Genomic DNA, 21,913 nt, shown 5'->3' with positions numbered 1-21,913 from the left:
CAAAACAAATGTTAAAATATGTCTATTTTGAGCTAAATATGTTGCTTTGAAAAATTGCTTTCATACCTACCATAAGTTTGTCTCCGCTTTGGGCAGATCTTGTCTGTTGTAGTTAGTTTGCCATATATCATTGTTTTTTATTAACGATGTAGTCACACTGTATACATTTTTACTATAAACTGCTACAGATTCCTTTTTGGAAATAGGTGAGGTCTAAGTCCATGAATAGCAATTGAGATGTTTCAACAAACTGATGGAACACTGGAAGCATTCACTTGCCTAGGCCGAGAAATTTGGAAGACAGCTACCTGGTCAACCAACTGGAAGCGATCCATATTTGTGCCCATTGCAAAGTAATCCAACAGAATGCAGAAATTATGGAGCAATATCGTTAATATCACATGCAAGTCAAATTTTGCTGAAGGTCATTCAAAAATGGTTGCAGCAGGACGTCGAGAGGGAACTGCCAGAAATTTTAAGCCTGATTCAGAAGAGGATGTGGAATGAGGGTTATCATTGCTGATGTCAGATGGATCTTGGCTGAAAACAGAGAATGCCAGAAAGACGTTGACCTGTGTTTTATTAACTATGCAAATTATGGATAATATTGTGAAGAATAGGAATTCCAGAACACTTAATTGTGCTCATGAGGAACCTGTACATAGAAAAAGAGGCAGTTGTTCGGACAGAACAGGGGGATACTATGTCGTTTAAAATCAGGAAAGGTGTGTATCAGAGTTGTATCCTTCTGTTATACTTATTCAGTCTGTATGCTGAGCAAATAATCCAAGAAATGACTGTATGAAGAAGGACGTGGTGTTAGGATTGGAGGAAGACTCACTAACAACCTGTGATATGCAAATAACACAGCCTTGCTTGATGAAAGTGAAGAGGACTTGAAGCACTTCCTGATGAAGATCTAAGACTACAGACTTCAGTATGGATTACATCTCAACATAAAGAAAACAAAAATCCTCACAATTGGATCATGATAAACAAAGAAAACATTGAAGTCGTCGAAGATTTCATTTTACTTGGATCCACAATCAACACCCGTGGAAGCAGCAGTTGAGAAATCAAATAACGTATTGGGCAAATCTGCCGGAAAAGACCTCTTTAAGTGTTAAAAAGCAACGATATCACCTTTAGGACTAAGGTGCGCCTGACCCAAGCCATGGTATTTTCATTCGCCACATATGCTTGGGAAAGCTGGATGATGAAGAAGGATGACCAAAGGAGAACTGATGCCTTTGAATTATGGTGCTGGAGAAGAATCTTAAAAATACCATGGACTTCCAGAAGAATGAACAAATCTGTCTTGAATGAAGTAAACCCAGAATGCTCCTTTGAAGTGAGGGTGATGAGACTTCATCTCACATACTGTGGATATGTTATCCGGAGGGACCAATTCATAGAGAGGGGTATCTTGGTTGGTAGAGGGTCAGCGAAAAAGAGGAAGACCCTCAATGAGATGGATAGACATAGTGGCTGCAACAGTGGGTTCACCATAGCAACGATTGTGAGGATGGCGCAGAACCAGGCAGCATTCCATTCTTTTGTACATAGGGTCGCTATGAGTCAGAACCAACTCAGGGGCACCTGATAACAACAATAGTGAACGTCTCTCTGTTCATACATTCATTCATTCAATATATGTGCATTGATGCACTATGAAAGGCGTGCCCTCTTGGGCTAGCACTTGTTCCATTAGGACTTCCTGGAGCCTCCTGCATCTTTTTCTTCCACTCCCAGCACTTGTTTCATTCTTGACTACTGTCTTGACCCAGCCCTTTCCACTTAATCTCATTACAGTCCAGCATTTATTGAACTGTACTTTGTACCTGGCACTATTTTGGGTGCTAGAGACACAAAGGTAAGGACTTGCATGCCCTGCCCAGCCAACTCCTCCCCCACCTTCTTCTTCCTCTCCTCTTCTGTCATTTCCCTGCTGAGATGAATTCTGCATCATGGTTCCATCTCAGCTGAGCCAGGCCCTACCTGAGCAGCACATGAACTGCTGCTCCTTCATTTCCCCTTGGCTTCAGCAACAAACTACTGTGTAGGGCCAGGCCTTGAGCTGTGTGTTTATTGTGTCGTCAGTTATATGGAGCCCCCTGGGTGCCGCAAACAGTTAAAACACCTGGCTACCAACTGAAAGGTTGGCAGTTGGAATCCACACAGAGGTGCCTTGGAGGAAAGGCTTGGTGATCTACTTTTTTTTTTTTTTTTAGTACGCATATTGTTTTATGACATTGGTTAACAACCCCATGACATGTCAACACTGTCCCTTCTTGACCTTGGGTTCCCTATTACCAGCTTTCCTGTCTCCTCATGTTTTCTAGTCCTTGCCCCTGGGCTGGTGTGCCCCTTTAGTCTCATTTTGTTTTATGGGCCTGTCTAATCTTGGCTGAAGGGCGAACCTCAGGAGTGACTTCATTACTGAGCTAAAAGGGTATCTGGGGGCCATACTCTTGTAGTTCCTCTAGTCTCTGTCAGGCCAGTAAGTCTGGTTTCCTTCTGTGAGTTAGAATTTTGTTCTACATTTTTCTGCAGTTCTGTCTGGGACCCTCTAGTGTGAGCCCTGTCAGCAGTCAGTGGTGGTAGTTGGGCACCATCTAGTCGTACTGGACTCATTCTGGTGGAGGCTGTGGTAATTGTGGTCCATTAGTCCTTTGGACTAATCTTTCACTTTTGTCTTTAGTTTTCTTCATTATTCCTTGCTCCCAAAAGGATGAGACCAGCGGGGTATCTTAGATGGCTGCTCACAGGCTTTTACTCCAGACGCTACTCTCGGTGATCAATTTCTAAAAGATAGCAGCCGTTGAAAACCTTAGGGAGCATAGTTCTCCGACACACATGGAGTTGCCATGAGTTGGAATCAATTTGACCCCAGCTGGTTTGGGTTTTTTGTTTTTTGACTGGTTGTTTAAATTTACATCTGCTCTGATGTTGAACTTTCTGATTTGGAGGGTATGACTAGAGTTGATCGTCACTACCGTTATAGAACAACCACTGTTACAATTACTTTTATTTGCCCAGTGCCTGTGTGCCATGCATTGCACACGCATTAGTATGTCTTTTATGCTAATAATATTATTGCCTAATAATATTGTTTTCTCCAGAGAAGCAAATTAGCAGCTGTCTATCCCATTGATTCTGTTAGCAGTTGGTGCAATTTAGTTTTCATTGCTTTGATACTAACTAGCTGGTGATACATGTAGGGGAAGCTGTTTATCAGGCATTTGTAAACTAGGTAAAATTATGAACTTCTCTGTCCGACTGCCTCTAGAATGTGTGGTTCATTTTAGGAAAGTGGTCAGAATTCCTTCGGTTCTAGATTTGAGTAAAATTTACATCTGTCAGTTCTTTGAATGTAGTTTGGCATAGGAAATAGAATACATCCTTACTTCCTCCCTGCTCTAACCAAATTAACAACATCCTATACATTTTTTTTTTTATATACATGTAGTATAGGAGCCCTAGTGGCACAGCAGTTAAGAGCTCGGCTGCAAACCTTAGGGTGGGCAGCTCGAATCTACCAGCCGCTCTGTGGGAGAAAGATGTGACAGTCTGCTTCTGAAAAGATTACCCATTGCCGTCGAGTCAGTTCCAACTCATGAGGACCCTACAGGACAGAGTAGAACTGCTCCACAGGGTTTGCAGGGAGTGGCTGGTGAATTCAAACTGCCCACCCTTAGGTTAGCAGTTGAGCTCTTAACCACTGTGCTGCCAGGGTTCCCTGTAAAGATTACAGCCTTGAAAACTCTATGGGGCAGTTCTGCTCTGCCCTATTGTGTGGCTATGAGTTGGAATCGACTCTGCGGCAGTGGACTTACACATTTAGAGAGGGCAGTGGTGGTCCAGTGGTAGAATTCCACCTTCTACGCAGTAGACCTGGGTTTGATTCCTTGCCAGGGCACCTCAAGCACGCCACTTTTTGTCTCTAAGTGGAGGCTTGTGTGTTGCTATGATGCTGAACAGGTTTCAAGGGAACTTCCAGACTAACATGGGCTAGGAAGAAAAGCCTGGAAATCTAGTTCTGAAAATCAGCCAGTAAAAACCCTACAAATCACAACAAAACCCAGAAACCAAACCCATTGCCATCGAGTAGATTCCGACTCATAGTGACCCTATAGGACAGAGTAGAACTGCCCCATAGGGCTTCCAAGGAGCAGCTGGTAGATTCAAACTGCCAGCCTTTTAGTTAGCAGCCTGTAGCTCTTAACCACTGCGCCCCCAGAACCACTGCATCACAACGGTCCCATCTGTAGGGGTCACCATGAGTCATAGGCCAACTTGACAGCAGCTAAGAATAATATCATACTTACAGAGGAAATCCTACTAAAATATGAAATTTTTTTCTTGAACAAATAAAAACGTAAATGCTACCTAGGAAGATTACTGGCCAAATTTGAAAACTGATCACTGTATTTTGGTGAGATTTATCATTTAGCTTCAGCTTTCTTCCTTTCCTGGTATGATCAGTTACAAATTTCAAAGCGCTGTAGTCATGTAGCTATTTGGCCACGTTTCTTGAAGTGAGTATCTTGTCATTGTGAGTTTCTCATCATTTTGTGCGTCTGAAAGAATAGGAAGCACATTGGTGGAATTAGGTGAGGCAAGGGGGCTGGGGAGACAGACAAGGTTCGTGTTTTTGGTTAATGCCTTTTTATTGCCCTCCTGTGATGTGCCATGAAACCTCAGGTCAATGAGGACATCTCGGCTTTTCTCTCTTCTCCCAGACACTTCTGTAAAATTAGGCAGTTTAGGGTTTAGTTAGTGGAAAGTAGCTTCTGAAAATGGGGATCAGCGGCAGCCTGCTTGTGTATCCCTTATCAATTTGATGTTCTTACAACCACGAATAGACATCATTATCATTTTTTTCCTCTAGTTTATGGCAATAATCACACCTAGAGGCCTGATTTAGTTCTTTCTCTCAAATATGGCATTCAACTTGTAGTCTTAGTGATCATAGTATCAGGGTGGTGGAAATGACAATGAAGGATAGAAAATAGGAGGCAAAATTAGGGATCAGACTTTAAATCAGCAGAGGTAATCAACAAGAAAACCAGACAGCAGGAAAGCCATGGTGAGTTAATAAAGATGCTTGTTTATAGGATTTACACAGTAAAAGGCAGCTCTCAATCTCTACCCCCCATCAAAAGAAGAAATACTTGGGACACATCACAAGTAGAAATTCCAGACTTGAGTATATTTTTAGATAGAGCATTCTTTCTCAAGTTACCTGGTTAAATTAACCATGATTGCTTATACCCAGGAATGGATTATCCAGTAAGCAAGGTACACGCGTGCTTAATTTGATTGCATCTGAAAACCAGGTGAAATTGTGCACTGCAGATTAGTAAGTAAACACAATTAAGCCTGTGCGTATCTTGCTTACTGTAAGCCAGGCAGGCACAGTCCACGCTTCTTGGTTAATCTGTCCTTGCTTATACCTGTATGAATAAAACTACGTTTTGGAATACCTTAACTTTTTTCCAGGAGTTCTTGATTAGTGCAGGTGGTTAAGTGCCCGACTGCTAGCTGAAAGGTTGGCAGTTTGAACACAGCAGCGGTGACTCAGAAGACAGGCCTGGAGATGTGCTCCCTGAAAGGTCACAGCCTTCAAAACCCTGTAGAGCAGTTCTACTCTGCACACACGGGGTCACTGTGAGTCAGAATCGACTTAATGGCAACAATTAACTAACAACAACTTTATTCCTGAACCCTGCCTGTTTCCATTTATTTTAAGTGGTCCTTTGCATGTGCAGACTCAGTTAACTCAATGAATAGATGTGATGATTTTAAGTTATACGCTTGGAAATATTTCCTTTTAAAAGTATAAAAGTAATTTGTGTGCTTGAAAAATTCAAATAGTACCAAACAAAACTTAGACCAGTTGATGCCAAGTCAGTTCTGATTCATGGCGACCCTGTGTGTTTCAGAGTAGAACCGTGCTCCCCAGGGTTTTAAATGGCTGTGATTTTTTGGAAATAGATCACCAGGCGTTTCTTGTGATTCAAACCACCAGCCTTTGGGTTAATAGCTGAGTACTTAACAATTTGTGCCACCAATAAAAGTTTCCCTTCCTGGCCCCTTCCTTTTTATTTTTATTGTACTTTAGATGAAGTTTACAGAACTACCTTCTCATTAAACAATTAGTACACATATTGTTTTGTGACATTGGTTACCCACCCCAGGACATGTCAACACTCCTTCTCAACCTTAGGTTCCCTATTACCGGCTTTCCTGTCCTCTCTTGCCTTCCAGTTCCTGCTCCTAGGCTGGTGTGTCCCTTTAGCCTTGTTTTGTTTCATGGGCCTGTCTAATCTTTGGCTTCATTACTGAACTAAAAGGGTGTCCTGGGGCCATACTCTTGGGGTTTCTTCAGTTTCTGTCAGACCAGTAAGTCTGGTCTTTTTTTGTGAGTTGAAATTTTGTTCTACATTTTTCTCCATCTCTGTCCAGGACCCTCTATTGTGATCCCTGTCAGAGCAGTTGGTGGTGGTAGCTGGGCACCATCTAGTTGTACTGGACTCAGTCTGGTGGAAGCCGTGGTAGTTGTGGTTTATTAGTCCTCCGGACTAATCTTCCCCTTGTATCTTTAGTTTGCTGCATACGACGGCCCCTTCCTTTTAATCCCCAGTCCTTCATGGTTCCAGAAAAATTTCATGCTAATAAAAGGGTGTCATTTTTTGTCTCATTTATCCATCCTTCTGTCCCTGCCTGCCTCCCCCCTTTTTTTTTTTGCTGAAGCATTTTAAAGCAAATCCCCAAACAGTGTATCTGTATCCGTTTGCTTGTAAATACGTCCACAATATATCTTCAACAGATAAGGACTTAGAAAAAACAAACAAAAAACCACAATGTCATTATCACCTCTAACAGGATTAACAGTTGTTAATATTCATAATATTGTGAAACACCCAGGCTATACTTGGTATACTCGTTAATTCCTTAATTATCTCAAAAGTGCCTTTTTACAGATTTTTTTTTTTTACTTTGCTTTCTTCAAATTTGGATTCAAATAAGGGTCACACCTGGCATTTGTTTTTATATGTCTTAAGTCTCTTTTTATCCATAAGCCTTGCCCTTTTTAAACTGCCACTTGTGGAAGAAGCTGGGTCATTGCCAGTCAGGTCATTGTCCTGTAGAAATTCCCACATTCTGGATTTGGCTGATTCCGTTCCCTTGGTGTGTTTTACATGTTTCTTTATCACCTGTATTTCCTCTAAACTGCTGGTTATATAAAGGCTTGATTAAATTCAGGTTTAAGATTGTTTTTCCTAAGTACACTTCATAGATGGCGTGCTGAAAGGCACATGCTGCTGTCCCGTTTGTAGTGATGGAAGATGGATCAGTGGTTTTAGGTGTTACCAGCTAGACCCACCCTTTACAAGGTTCCACATCAACCTTCCACCTAATGGTTTCAGCAGCAATTGAGTCCCATTTCTTAAAAAGCAAAAATAGAACCACCCCAGACATAGAGTTTTGTGTCTTGCTTTTATCCACGGACTCTAATATCTCGAATATGTTTTTATATCTGCACCTGTACATCTAGCTTGTTTTTTAAAATGGCTTCATATATTTAATTTTATGAGTGTATGACAGTGTATTTACCCAGTCTGGAAATCTTTCTGATTCCTCCTAATTAAGAAAGGGAAGTCTGAGCCCTCAACTCGACTTGTTCTTTCCAATATTCCCAAATGGCAGAGGTCAGTGTGGCACTGAGCAATGAAAGTTGGTAGTCTAGAAGTTTAGCAATACAGTGTCACAACAGAGACCCTGCTCTTTAGGGGTGGTGGAGGAGAGTGTGATCTTAGCTTTAATTGGGGGCCATCGTTGGTCTGTTTGCTTTCCTGAAAAATTGAAGCATTTGTAGATGCCTGGTCGTAGCTTTTCCCAAAGTGAGCAGCAAGGCTCAGTCACAGTGCAGAGGAAAGCAGCAGTATCTTTACTGGCAACCAGAGGGACAGAAATAAGAGGGTGAAAAACCCTGACCTTGAGACCCCCTGATGGCTAAATTGGCAGCAGCATCTCCTGGAGCCCTAACTGAACAAGTCAGCACTAGGGAGTCTGAAAGTTTTCTCCATTGGAGTTCAGTTTGGGAGGTTTATAATGGCTGTTTGGTTTTTCGGTGTAGAGCAATATGCTATTTTCTGTCTCATTTGATTTGTCTGTAGTTCCCTCCATCTTCCAAGTTCCAGGAATTCAGATCTGGACTCGGATCTGGCGTTTTCCTTCAGGAATCAAAGCTCCTGAGCTCAGGCTTCTCTGACTTTGTACAGTACCTTCGCCAGGACAGGCCATGTGACGTCTGTCATGGCCCCCTGAAGTAAGACTTTCACAAAGGCAGGATGACCGGATGGAAATAATTAAATGAATGTGGGTTTTTACCTGAAGAAACACGTAATAAAACTTCCTTAGGGGTAAAGTCCTGGAGTTGCCAAGAAACAAGCAAATATTTTTAGTGTTGTTTATATACCAATGAGTGTGAATTAGTGCTGGATGCCATGTACCTTTTTGTTTTCCTCAATTTTTCTTTCTTTCTCCTTTTTCCAAGCCTCGGAAGAGGAAAGCGGAAAGCCTTTCCAGTGTCCGATATGTGGTCTGGTTATAAAAAGGAAGAGTTACTGGAAGCGGCACATGGTGATTCACACAGGTTTAAAAAGTCACCAGTGTCCGCTCTGTCCATTCCGGTGTGCTCGCAAGGACAATCTCAAATCCCACATGAAGGTAAGGCATCTGCAGACGACCTCACCAAGAGGCAAACATAGAGCACGCAAGAGGCTTTCAGGCAGGTAGAGGGACATCGGTAGAGCAGGTGGACTGCTTTGCTTAATGTAGCAAGGGAGAATAGATGCAAAGAAAGAGTGGAAGTGGGTCTCTTTGTGAAGGTATTCATATCCATTTTGCAACCAAGAACATAAAAGGCAGAGAGAATCTTTAATATCCAAATAATGTCTATAGTGTAATTAAAAAAAAAAAAAAGGAAACCAAACCGGTTGCCGTTGAACCGGTTCTGACTCATGGCATCCCACATGTTTCAGAGTAGAACTGTGCTCCACAGTGTTTTCAAAGGCTGTGGCCTTTTAGAAGGGGATCACAAGGTCTTTTTTTCCGAGGTGCCTCTGGGTACATTTGAACCATCAGCCTTTCAGTTAGTAGCCAGGCACTTAACTGTTTGCGCCACCCAGGGACTCTGTATGTAGTATACAGCCAGCATTTCCTATATAGGAGCAACAGCCTAACCTTGCCTTGCATTTTCTGGGGCACTTTATGAGGAAGAGCTTGGGAAGAGCAAGAAGCAGGGAAAGTCAAGTATAAAAAAACCAAAAACCAAACCCATTGCCGTTGAGTTGATTTCAACCCATAGCAACCCTGAAGGACAGAGTAGAACTGCCCCATAGAGTTTCCAAGGAGTGTCTGGTGGATTTGAACTGCCAAACATTTGGTTAGCAGCCATGCCACTTAACCACTACACCAACAGGGTTTCCAAGTCAAGTATAGACCCAAGTAAAGTAGGACTAGAGAGCTGCTTGACCTGAGCACCAAGGAGAGGGCTTTTGGACTTCTTCTCCTTCCTAGAGAAATTGACCCCTTCTGCTATTTTGTGAAGTCCCTGGCTGCTGCAAACAATTTATGTGCTCAGCTACAAACTCAAAGATTGGAAGTTCGAGTCCACCCAGAGGTGCCTCAGAAGAAAGGCCTGGCAACCTACTTCCATAAGGTCACAGCCATTGAAAACTCTATGGAGCACAGTTCTACTCATGACACACATGGGTAGCCATGAGCAGTGGGTGGTGGTGGTGCTATTGCTTTGCTCTTCTGCTTGCAAATCCAGAAGAACACTTAGAGTTGCCTTATTAGAGGTGTAAGGACATTGAAAGGCTTTTTGACTTTAACTTAGCCCCATGAGAGGCTTGGGAACCATTCTTGACAAGACTGATAGTTCTCCTGCAGGTTGTCAGTGCTTAAGCTATCATAATTCCCAGGATTACACTTACCAAACGTCAAAGGACGTTGTTTTCAGTGTTCAATTAAAAACATATGACCTGGGGGCTTGTGTCTGTAATGCACGTGTAGAGAATTCACTGGAATCTATGTGCTACTGTTAGTGAGATGTGGGAGAACGTCTTTTTCTTTTTTTTTTGATTGTGCTTTAGGTGAAAGTTTACAGGGCAAATTTGTTTCTCGTTAAACAATTAATACACAAATTGTTTTGTGACATAGGTTGAGAAGAAAAACTCTTAAGTCATACAGAAATCTTTTACAGCAGACCTCTTTAATACTAAGGATTTTGTCTAAAATTCAAGGAGAAAACTGATGAGATAAAAAGCATAGGCTTTTGAATTCGATAGACCTGACTTTAAATCTTACTATTCAACTTACTAGCTAAGTGTCCTTGAGCAAGTTAGCCTTTAGACACTGAATTTTCTCATCTGCTAAATGGGAATGATAATGCTTGCCTGGAGAGTTGTCATTAGTACTTAGAAGATCATGTCAGCAAAGTGTGTGATACAGAAAATCTTCAGTGGTAGTTAACTTCTTTCTACAAACTGCCATTGAACATCTTAATAATATTAACAACTGTCATTCTTGCTGAGTTTTAAATATGGTTTTGCTGTCAACGTTGTTTATAAAGTGTCTACTCTTCTGCCATAAAAAGTATAGTACATAATTAAGGCATTTGCTTATTTAAAAATCTTGTAGTCTAATCCTTACATAATCACTGTTCAGAATAGTAGCTCAGAAAAGATATAGTCAGCCAGAACCTCAACTGACTTTAGGAAATAGCTTAGAAGATTAAAAAAAGAAAAAATTAAATCCATGATGTAGTTTGTTTTCTATCTTTTGCCTTTTTCTAAGATTTCCCATTGCCTGGGAGTAGCCTGCCCTTCACCTTGGGAATCCACTTAACCAGGAGCCTGGTTGGTTGAATTTTATTGAACCCTGGTGGCGTGGTGGTTAAGTGCTATGGCTGCTAACCAAAGGGTCGGCAGTTTGAATCCGCCAGGTGCCCCTTGGAAACTCTATGGGGCAGTTCTACTCTGTCCTATAGGGTCAGTATGAGTCGGAATCGACTTGATAGCACTGGGTTTGGTTTGTTTGGTTTACTTTTAAGTCTTTAACCCTGATCTTCTATCAGCACTCCCCAAAGTAAACTCTTATATTTAAAACCTGCGAGGTGGATTTCATTAGCAGGATTAGACTTAAAAAAGCAATGCCTTTAAAACTAAAATTCATTTCAGCTCCTCTGTGTTCAGCTTAGGAGCTTAGAAATCAGGTCTACTGAATTTAAAGCTTCAGTGAGCAGAAAACTTGCATCCAGCCTGACACCTTGTAAGCTAGGTTTCAGCTCAGGGTCACTTAAAACAATCTATTTATAAACCCACGGAAAAAAAAAAAAGCTGGGTTTTCAATAGCAGGAACTACTGACCCCGAAACTACGGGAGACGAGTTGGGTGCCTTGATGATACAGATGGCAGCCATGACGGTGTTACAGATGAGAGCCACGAGAGCTCTGTGGGTCGTAGGGTCTTAGAATGCTTTCAGAACAAATCAATAACCAGTACAATAAAGCAGTTGTGTGAAATTACTACTTTATTCAAACTCATGGTGTCCTAACCTGTTGAGCGACGACTCTGGCTTTTGATAAGGGAAGTGTGAGATAACTCATGCAAGTTTAATTTTATCAAATGGGGCACTCTTTCTTCTGCCTGCTCTCCACCTCACCTGTAGGACTTTTCTCTTTTTTATCAAAGAATTCGTGGTTTTATTTTCTAACTAGATGTACTTTCATTTTATAAATATTGGCTACACATAAATATAATGGGTGTGGTCTTATGCATGAATATCCTCTGCTATGTTCACCACAGGAAACCCTGGTGGCATAATGGCTTAACAGTTCAGCTGCTAACCAAAAGGTCAGCAGTTTGAATCCACCAGGTGCTCCTTGGAAACCCTATGGGGCAGTTCTACTCTATCCTACAGGGAGGGTCGCTATGAGTTGGAATCGACTCGACGGCAGAGGGTTTGGTTTTTTTGGGTTATGTTCACCACTAAAAAAACTCCACACCAGTTCCTCATAGCAACCCTGTAGGGCAGAGTAGAACTGCGCCGTAGGGTTTCCTAGGCTATAAATCTTTATGGAAGCAGACTGCCACATCTGTCTCCTGAGGATCTGCTGGGGGATTTCGAATTGCCCACCTTTCAGTTAGCATCCGAGTGCTTAACTACTGTGCCACTGGGGCTCCTTATGGTCATCAGTAGACTACAAAAATTGATAGATTTCCTAAAAAGAAGTTTGCCTAAGAAGTGAGGGGAGTATAGCCTATAGATGATGATCTTTAACTGTATAGTCAGAAAAACTTTAATAAGAATTTCAGTTCCGCAGTTTAGTGGCAATGGATGAATGAATCATTTAACCTCTTTCAGCCTCTGTTTCCATTAATAATGATCATACTACCTGTCTTAGGGGTTGTTCTATGAATTAAATGAGTTAATGCATATAAAGCACTTAATTCAATGCCCAACATGGAGAATCACTCATAAATATATCTTCTATAGTAATTATTGTCTGAAAGCCATCTGGATACACATTAATGTTTATATTTAGAAATAAATCAATGCAATGGTATAAAAAATTACTCTAAAATAACTTCCGCTTTTTTCTTCTTCTGATGTCACTTTACTGTTGAGATTTTAGAAAAACTGATAAAAAGAATGTAAAATTGACCCTTAATCCCATCACCTAGAAATAATGATTATTATTATTTTGATGTATCTTTCCATATTGATTATATATATTTATTTAAGAAAAAAGGGATTATATTTTATACAGTCAACAAATGCAGGATCTGTACTGTATTCTTAGAAGGTGTTTGGTGTGGTCAGTTTTGTTAAGCCTGCCTTTTCCTCCTTAATATATTGTGTGAATGTTTTTATGGCCAGCTTTGGAAGGAGCTTGTTCATGCCTCCAGCTTCCTCAGGATTTCTTAGATTTCCATTAAGTCTTTTACAGCTTCACTGGATGAGTCAGCTTATAGGAATTACCTATGAAATTCATAAAGCAAAACGGACCAGAAAAGGTGAGGGAGACTGCGAAGGCAAAGAGCAATGGTGAAGTAATGGCAAGAAACTGGCCTAGGCGTTCAGGAGGCTGAGGCGTCCTAGTCTTAGCTATGCCATGTAAGAAGCTGCAACTCCTCAGTAAGCCCTTTAGCCTGCCTGGTCTGTTCCCTATAACTGGAGTGGAGTAGATGTTTCCCAAAGTTTCTTCGTGCTCTGAAATACCACATGCCAAGCATAATAATAATAATGATAATGATAAAATACCAGTTAAAAAAAAAGAAAAACAGTTGCCATCAAGTCAATTCTGACTCATGGTGACCCGTGTGTGTCAGAGTAAAACTGTATAGGGTTTTCAGTGGCTGATTTTTCAGAAGCAGATTGCCAGGCATTTGCTCCTAGGCACCTCTGGAAGATCAGAACCGCCAACCTTTCGGTTAGCAACTAAGCCCAATAATGGTTTGCACCGCTCAGGGTGCCTATTTCCTACCCTTTAGGGTGGGTGATATGTTCTGTTGGTGGGAAGTGGCCAGTAGGTAAGTGAGTCTCTAAATGTTTGTCTGGAGAGAATGAAATCCTTTATGTAAGTTTTTCTTCACATTAGAGGACTAAGAGGAGTTTTAAAGCAGGTATTAGGCTAAAGAGAATAAAAATTATAAAAGTGTTTTAATGTCAGGAGAGAAGGGGAGAAACTGCAACTGGAGGATAGAGCTAATACTTCTCTCAAAAATCAAATGTGATATGTCGTGCCTTTGGGAAGGTGTAGCTCAAATGAAATTATATGAGTAAAAGTCAACACAGCATCCCCTTTAATCTTCCAGTGATTTTTCCATAACTAAATATAGGCGGACCAGGATCTGGTAGAAAAGAAACCACATAAAATATTTGCACACAGTCCCTTTTTAATCCAAGGCTCCCTTTTGATTTTAGAACTTAGGCTTCTCTCTCTGCCCTTTGCCTTCTTCCAGAAGCTGCTTCCGGAGCTTCTGTTCTTGGATTAATTCCCCTCCTCTTTGGGGTTAATAGATTTAAGGACGCTGCTGAAATGGAATCAGCCCCACTGTACTGCTCTGAGGGACGGAAGCTTTCTGCCTCTTGACCTTTACCACCTGGTTCCCAGGCACGCTTTTGGCAGCACCTGTCAGCGTCCCATGGTGCTGTGACCCGAGGCCTCCAAGGTGTCTGCTTCTGAGAGAGCTTGGAATCTTCATGATTCTGTGAGAAGGCAAATGAAGTGATCAGCTTCCACCTTAATCCCTTTGTAGTAAAAAGAACAGAGAAGGGTGATCTTAAAAAAAAAAAAAAAGAGAGAGAAGGGTGATCTTAAAAGCCAGTGACAAATGGTGTGTTTCCCTACCCTCAGTTCTTCTCACCCCCAGCAGACAGGAAGCCATTTAATGAAGAACACTTTGCTGCAACTGAATTTAAGTTTATATGGTTATTTCTGATGAGTAAGTCATGCTTTGGGGGACCCAGAATGTTTTCTGTTGTTTTTTTCAAAAAGCCACAGTGGGGTGCTGTAGCGACAGAATCTCACCATTAACTTTTAATTTCTTTGCTTTTGTTGGTCACTTAACATTATTTAAAAGTATGTTTTGGCTGGCGAATAATGCTTTTGGATTGCATTCAGAATGCATAAACAGCTGTAGTAAAACTTGCTCTCTTGGAAAGGAAACTTGTGCCTGGGGGCCAGGTAGTACAGTGGGTTAACGAACATGCCCTTAACCTTGATTAGACCTGGGTTCAAATCCCACTGAAATCACAGCTGATAGATAAGCTATCAGTTCTGTTTTGGGGTTGAACTCCAGTCACTTGCGTGTTTGTCCAGATCACACAACTGCCCAGATAATTTGGCCCAAATCGACACAATTGGCAGTTTCTACTCCAGGGAAGGCCGGTACTGAAATAGCAGGGGTGTCACAGGTCAGGACTGAAGTGTATTGGCAGAGATGAATGGGGAAGTTAAAAGCTTACAGAGCACCTGCCAGCTCGGAGCCGAGCTCAGGCCGGTGCAATTATTTCCTCACTTTGTCAAGCACTAAATTTGGTAGTGGCAGGAAGAAAAAGTTTTTTGCACTCTTTACAGGTCATGTGCGTGGAAGACTGGAACTGGGGTTAAAAGTCTCCCTTCTTGCATTGCAGACATTGGAATCTAGAAGGTGAAATAACCACGTTGGGAAAAGTTAGTTTTATCTTGCTCAGAATACTTGGTGGGAGTCAGAGCCTGGTTTTTCTCCCACTCTACTTGGCTTTCTTCACATGTGATTTTGCTCAGGCCACTTATTCTGGGGTCTCAATTTGCCTGCCTGTGAACTGGGTATCCCCTGGAGACATTATTTTCCAGGTTCTTAATTACCTAAGAGAAGCATCTTGAAAATGGAAATGATGTTTGCGAAACATAACTAATTCTCTGGGTGACAATAATTGTGCTTTTGCAAAATTATTATTGTGAGAGGAATTATTTGACAGGTTACCTCTTTTGACCCTCAACTCGTAATTATGTAAGTTTGCATTGTGCTAGGTTTATATTTTCTCTGAAGACATCAACTGAGATTGCATGACTAGACTATTAGGAGGATTCTACCCGTAACAGCGTCCATTGGCGGCTGTGAGTGTGGCTCTAATAACGGGCTTTTAACCTCTGTGGACCCACTTTACGTTTAGGGATTAACCTCATTGCCTGGAGCACAGTAATGAAATGCTCCTCTGGTTCTTTTACTTCCTAGGCCAACCCTTTGTACTGTGAGGAGATGATTGATGAATAGTCCAGATATGCAACAAGGCGTTTTCCATACGCGCACGGTAGATAGCTCATTCTTCTTGCTTCTCCGTCAGGTTCATCAGCACCAGGACCGAGGAGAGACCTTTCAGTGCCAGCTATGCCCTTTCACTTCCTCACGCCACTTCAGCCTGAAACTCCACATGCGCTGCCATCAGCACTTCCTGAGGACAGAAGCCAAGGTGAAGGAGGAGATCCCAGACACAGATGTCAAGGGATCTCCCCACCTCAGTGACAGTGCCTGCCTGGGGCAGCAAAGGGAAGGAGGAGGGACAGAGCTAGTGGGGACCATGATGACGTCTAACACTCCAGAGAGGACTAGCCAGGGTGGGGCTGGCGTCTCGCCTTTGCTGGTGAAGGAGGAACCCAAGGAAGATAACGGCCTGTCCACCTCCTTTACCCTGAATGCTGCCGACAGGCCCACCAACCACACAAAGCTGAAAGACCCCTCCGAGTATGTGGCCAACAGTGCGTCAGCATTGTTCAGCCAGGACATCTCTGTTAAGATGGCGTCTGATTTTCTCATGAAGCTGTCAGGTACTTGAATAGGGTTGTATTCTCTCTCTCTTTCTCTCCCAGTTTTCTCATCTATAAAATGAGCTGGTAGGACTAGATGATCTCAAGGCTCCTTTAAATTCTAATAGTCTACGCTTTCATGACTTTTCTCCTTGACTTTCCTTTTTTCCCCCCCTGAATCCTTTGGAAGTAAGCATTACTTTTGTTGGGTCTAGAGACAATAGAGACTGCTGATTTCCTTCTGATTTTTCCCCCCTTTATGGGTTCTTGTTGAGGGGGAAAGGTCACATGGTAAGCCAGATTTTTGTCAGTCAGTTGTTTTGTGTGACCTTGGACCCTGTTTAACTTGTCTCTGACCTGGGTTGTTTTTTAAAGTACTTGTATGGAATATGTCATGTTGCACTATTCAAGTTCTTCACCGTCTTAATTTGAAAGATTTCCGAAGGACATATATACAGACAGTACTATTAGCAAGCATTAAAAAAAAAAAACCCAAACCCAGTGTCGTTGAGTCGATTCTGACTCGTAGCAACCCTACAGGACAGAGTAGAACGGCCCCATAGAGTCTTCCAGGAGCGCCTGGAGGATTTGAACTGCCAACCTTTTGGTTAGCAGCTGTAGCATTTAACCACTACGCCACCAGGGTTTCCCCATTAGCAAGCATAGACTTTTAAAATTCAAGTAAATGATACCTAGAACCTAGTGCCATCGAGTCGATTGCGACTCATAGCGACCCTATGGGAGAGAGTAGGACTGCCCCACAGGGTTTCCAAGGAGCGCCTGGTGGATTTGAACTGCCGACCCTTGAAACATTTTTAGAAAAAAACATTCTTTTCTAACTACCTGTATGCCTCCTGGATTGTAAAGAATTATTCTTATTCATCGATATATCTTTCATCATGAAATTAAATGTGCTGCTTCTTTATGTCTATTTTCCCTTCAGTTTCTGTGCTATAGTTGTACTGTTGAGCAGGGGGTGGGGAGCTGCAGAAGGAGCACACTGTTTTTCCTGACTCTCTTTTGGAATGACAAGACATGTTGCGGGATTGTGCTACTACTCATTATGTTTTTAAAAGTATGGTTTTAAATTTTAAAGGAGTTGTGGAGGGTGGGGAAAGGTCGGTTGAGAATTGGTTCTGTCTTTCAGTGAAGGTGGCGGTCCCCACAATGATTTCCAAGTGCCATTTCAGCTCTTTGGAGATTGACAATACCCTTTTAAATTGAGAATAATTGGTCACCACCTTCCTTTAAATGGACCGAGAGCCGCATTTCACTAAATGCCATTGCCAGGTGAATTAGAGGTTCAGCATCACTCTGAAGTCCTGCTCAAGTGACACTTCACTTCCGTCTTTTGGAATATCCTTGTCTCCCCAGATCTTGGCCCTTAGGAACGGGAGAAATTGGCCTGGGAGAAACAAGGAAAGATAAAGGATGGAAAACAAGGTTTCACAGAAATGAACTGAGGAGGAAAATCGAGCAGCAGGGACTAACACAGTGAAGCACAGATGGCCTGTAATGGTAGTGAGCAAGTGACTAAGTCGCAGGACTTAAAGCATATCTGTCTGGGGCATTGAAGAACAGTGGGGTTCCTTATACCCCTTCCCTCTCCTTTCCCCCACCTTTCCATCCCAATCTAGGGGAAAATAGCTTTTTAGAAACATTGAGTTTTATGTTTTAAAATCTATGAAAAATATGAGAGGAAATGTATGTTTCCAGTTTTCTTTTTGTTACCCTGATTCTTTAGGATTTTGCCTCGAGGAAAACTGCAGTTCTTCCTTGATGGTCTCTCAGGCTGATGTCATAGCAAAGGGCCTGCTTTTCTGGGCTCCTATAGTGTAATCCTGGTGGCGTAGTGGTTAAGTGCTGCAGCTGCTAACCAAAATGTCAGCAGTTCAAGTCCACCGGTTGCTCCTTGGACCCTGTGCGGCAGCCCTCCTCTGTCCTATAGAGTTGCTATCAGTTGGAATCGACTCGCAGCAATAGGTTCGTTTTGGTTATAGTGTAATCAAGGTCCCTGGGTGGTACAAATGGTTTGTGCTTGGCCACTAACTGGGAGGTTGGGGTTTGAACTCACCCAACAGCACTGAGGACTAAAAACCTGGTGACCTGCTTCCGTAAAGATTACAGCCCAGAAAACCCTGTGGAGCCCAGTTCTACTCTGTAACACAGAGGGTTGCCGGGAGTCAGAGCGGACTCCACGGCAGTGGGTTTTTGGTTTGTTTGTTTGTTTAATGGCGTAATCCCAAAAGAAAGAATGCAAATGACACATTCATTTGGCGTAGTTTAGGAAAGAGGGTATTTCCTTACCTAACAGGCAGAGAAACCTTCTTAAAGGTTATTCCCTTTAATCCATGAGTTCAGGAATTTTTTAAACCTGGGAGAGAGTGTGGTGGGAGGGAAGGTGAGGAGAGGTTTACTTTTTGGATCACACACTGGTGTATGATACACCTTGCCTGCCGGGCCCAGCCCTGAGCACCCCACATCAGGCCGTGATTAGCACCAGGCTTGTGGCTGCTGAGGGCCAGGATTGCAGACATACAGGGAGAAATGGGGTGGTAGGTTGGGGTGAAGGATTGTGCACCCAAGCTTCATATTGTGATCTGTTTTTCAGATCTCTGTTGATGGGGAGTTGTTTATGGTTTGACAGTCAGAGTTTTTACTGACTGACCAATTGGCATATGAAAACAGATAACAAATGAACACTATTTATGCAAAAGGCCCGTGCAGCTATTTTATGGCGGCTTCCTAGAGGTCCTGAAACCTGACTTGTATCCAGTGTTACCTAGCAACCTGTTATAAAGTCACCGGGGAGTGAGATGCATCAGTAATTTTTTTGTGTGTGCGTATTTGGATGTAAATGTAAACTTGGTGGCTGTGGCAGCCCAGCCCACAGGAGGAGAAGATATGTTAAAAAGAAAAGAAGGCATTTTCAGGAGAGATTTCTTTTTTTCCACTAGCTGTGGTTGGCCGGGCCCTGCAGTAGTAGCTGCTACCTGGCTGTCTCTGTGGATGTGATCCATGGACAAGAAGGCCAAATTCCTCTGCGCTGTGGCTGAGTTTCAGCCCTTCCCATCATCAAGGGTAGTGAAGTAGTGGTTCGTGTCGGGCCTTGTCCTTTGGCGTCATAACGGCGCCATTGTTCTTGAGCCGAATTTTGAGCTGGGCTCTGCCGTGCACCTGCTGGTACTATCGGGTGCAGCTGTTGGTGGTTGCCGAGTCTGTGAGTGTCTGTGCCAGCCAGATCGCTGTCTGCAAACCCGGAGCACAGTGACAAATGCTAGTGTGTAGATACGTACTTGTTACAAATAGAGAGATGGAAAACACTTGATTCTTTCTTGCCGACTTATTAAGGGGAGTTTCTCTTGCTCCTTTGACTAAAACTTAGCATAAAATGACTAAATGAAATCCAGAGGGGTTAAAATCCCTGGATGGGATGTGACTCTGAGTTGAACCAGAATCCCCCTTTTTGAGGTTTCCTAACACATGATGGGGCCCTGGTGGCGCAGGTTGAGAGCTCAGCTGCTAACCCAAAGATTGGCAGTTCGACTCTTGACAGTGGGTCCTTGGAAACCCTATGGGGCAGTTATACTCTGTTTTATAGGATCGCTATGAATCAGAATCGACTCGACAGCAATGGGTTTGGTTTTTGGAACATATGTGATTGTGAAATAAAACCCTTTCTGAACCATCAGCTATTCTTCTGACTGAACCCACACTTAGCAGTCCTTGGTCCTCCAAGATTAATGTTGCTTCCTAAAACCAAGGCTTCCCAGGCTCAGCACCATGATCGATGTAGAGAAGAGTATGAAGCAGCCCCTATTGTTGGCTTTCTGGGCCTAGAGAAAAAAGAATTTTGTAGACTTCCCTCAGGGTTTGGGCCTAGGAGGCAGGTCTTTGATTGCCAGCCAAAAAAAACACAAAAAACAAAAAACCCATGGCCATCCAGTCGGTTCTGACTCACGGAGACCCCGTGTGTTTCCAGAGTAGACCTGTTCCACAGGAACCTCGTTGGGTGCCATAGTTCTACACACTCGCTTTTGTGGCTCTTTCTTAGAAGTAAGATGTATGCAGGTTATTACATGTGGGGCAAGTGGTCCAGTGGTCATGTGACGGGGGGTGTCCGGGGAAGGGATCCTCCCCGCTATGGTACGATCACCAAATCAGTTGTCTTTGAGTCACCTCTGACTCATGACGACCCCATGTGTACTCCGTGGGGTTTTCAGTGGCTGATTTTTTAGAAGTAGATCTCCAGGCCTTTCTTTCAAGACCCTCGTAGGTGGATTTGAACCTCTAACTTTTCGCTTAGCAGTTGAGCATGTTAACCATTTGCAGTACCCAAGGACCCGTTGGTAGGCTTAAGTTCCTGCTAACGCTGTGCGTTCTGTTCTGTGTCCAGTAATAGTTCTTAACCTTGGCTGCACATTAGACTTACCTGGGGGGCTTTTTAAACATTGCTGGGGCCTCTCCCACTCCTAAAGAAGCGTTCGTGGCAGAGTGGCTAAGCACTCGGCTGCTAACTGAAAGGTCGGAGGTTCGAACCCACCAGCCACTCTGTGGAAGAAGATGTGGCAGTCAGCTTCTATAAAGTAGTTCTATAAACTACTTCTATAAAGCAGTTCTACTCTGTTGTATAGGATCACTATGAGTCGGAATCAGCTGGACAGCAATGGGGGCTATGCAACTCCCTGTAATATTATTTAATTGGTCTGGGATAGGGCCTGGACATTGATATTTTCTTTAAAATCCTTAAATGATACTAATGTGTAGCCAGGACTGAGGACCAGTGTAGCTATGGTTTTTCTTCAGTACGGTTCTCTTCCTTGCCTTCCATCTCAAACCATGAAAGGGAGCCTGGCGATGTGAGAGGAGTCTCAGGAGTTTCACCACAGGTTAGAGTGGACATGGAGGAGAGGTCCGGGTGAGTCACATTTGTGGAGTCCCGTGGTTTTCCTTGGGGGACCTCATGACAGGAGAATTAAAAGAAGCATGTTCCCAAGTTAGAAAGTCTCAAAACTCAACCAAAGCTGGCTGGATCATTGCATGCTTGATTAAAAGTTGCCTGTGATGGCCTTACATTATTTCTCTTTCTGCAGACTACACTTTTCAAGATAGAAAATTTTATTCTAGCTCTCCAAATTATACCCAAGCAGTTGGCAGAAACTTGGCACCTCAGCTGTTGGCTGGGAATATCTTTTTGTCCCCCGGTTTTCCAAAATAAAAGATAGAAGTCATTTCAACTATTTCTAATCTGGAAACTGGCAAAATTTTTTTTATACTGTCTTCCACGTTATATTAATTTCATAAAATTGACACCAAAATAATTTTAACTAGGAGAGGTGGATCTTTTAAAGCAGCAACTCACTTTTAGCCTCATGGAGACATTTTAAGAACAAATGGGAATGAGCTAAATTGTTTCTGATTTATTAGGAGCTTTTTTTTTTTTTTCAGCCATAAAGTGGCAAAGGTTTTCACTTACAAATGAAAGAGCGTTGGTTAATGTGTTTGGGTTGTACAGGAATCTTGCAGTTTTCCATGGGCCTCTGATCT

At 42.6% G+C, this 21,913-nt stretch overlaps 1 protein-coding gene across 5 annotated transcripts in view; it reads left to right on the top strand.

Moving 5' to 3' along the window:
- The window catches only part of ZNF827 (zinc finger protein 827), a 202,488-nt gene that overhangs the window by 48,181 nt on the left and 132,394 nt on the right, over positions 1-21,913 (top strand). For all 5 annotated transcript variants that reach the window (XM_010597215.3, XM_010597214.3, XM_010597213.3 and 2 more), the window contains exons 3-4: positions 8,564-8,736; positions 15,907-16,387. In XM_010597215.3, coding sequence (XP_010595517.2) covers positions 8,564-8,736; positions 15,907-16,387 — 654 coding nt within the window. The remainder of the gene's footprint in view (positions 1-8,563; positions 8,737-15,906; positions 16,388-21,913) is intronic.

This window comes from Loxodonta africana, chromosome 13 (genome assembly GCF_030014295.1).
Source record: "Loxodonta africana isolate mLoxAfr1 chromosome 13, mLoxAfr1.hap2, whole genome shotgun sequence".
Classification (NCBI taxonomy): domain Eukaryota; kingdom Metazoa; phylum Chordata; class Mammalia; order Proboscidea; family Elephantidae; genus Loxodonta; species Loxodonta africana.
The sequence above is the reverse complement of the archived record's forward strand: the minus strand, read 5'-3'. Positions and strand labels throughout refer to the sequence as shown.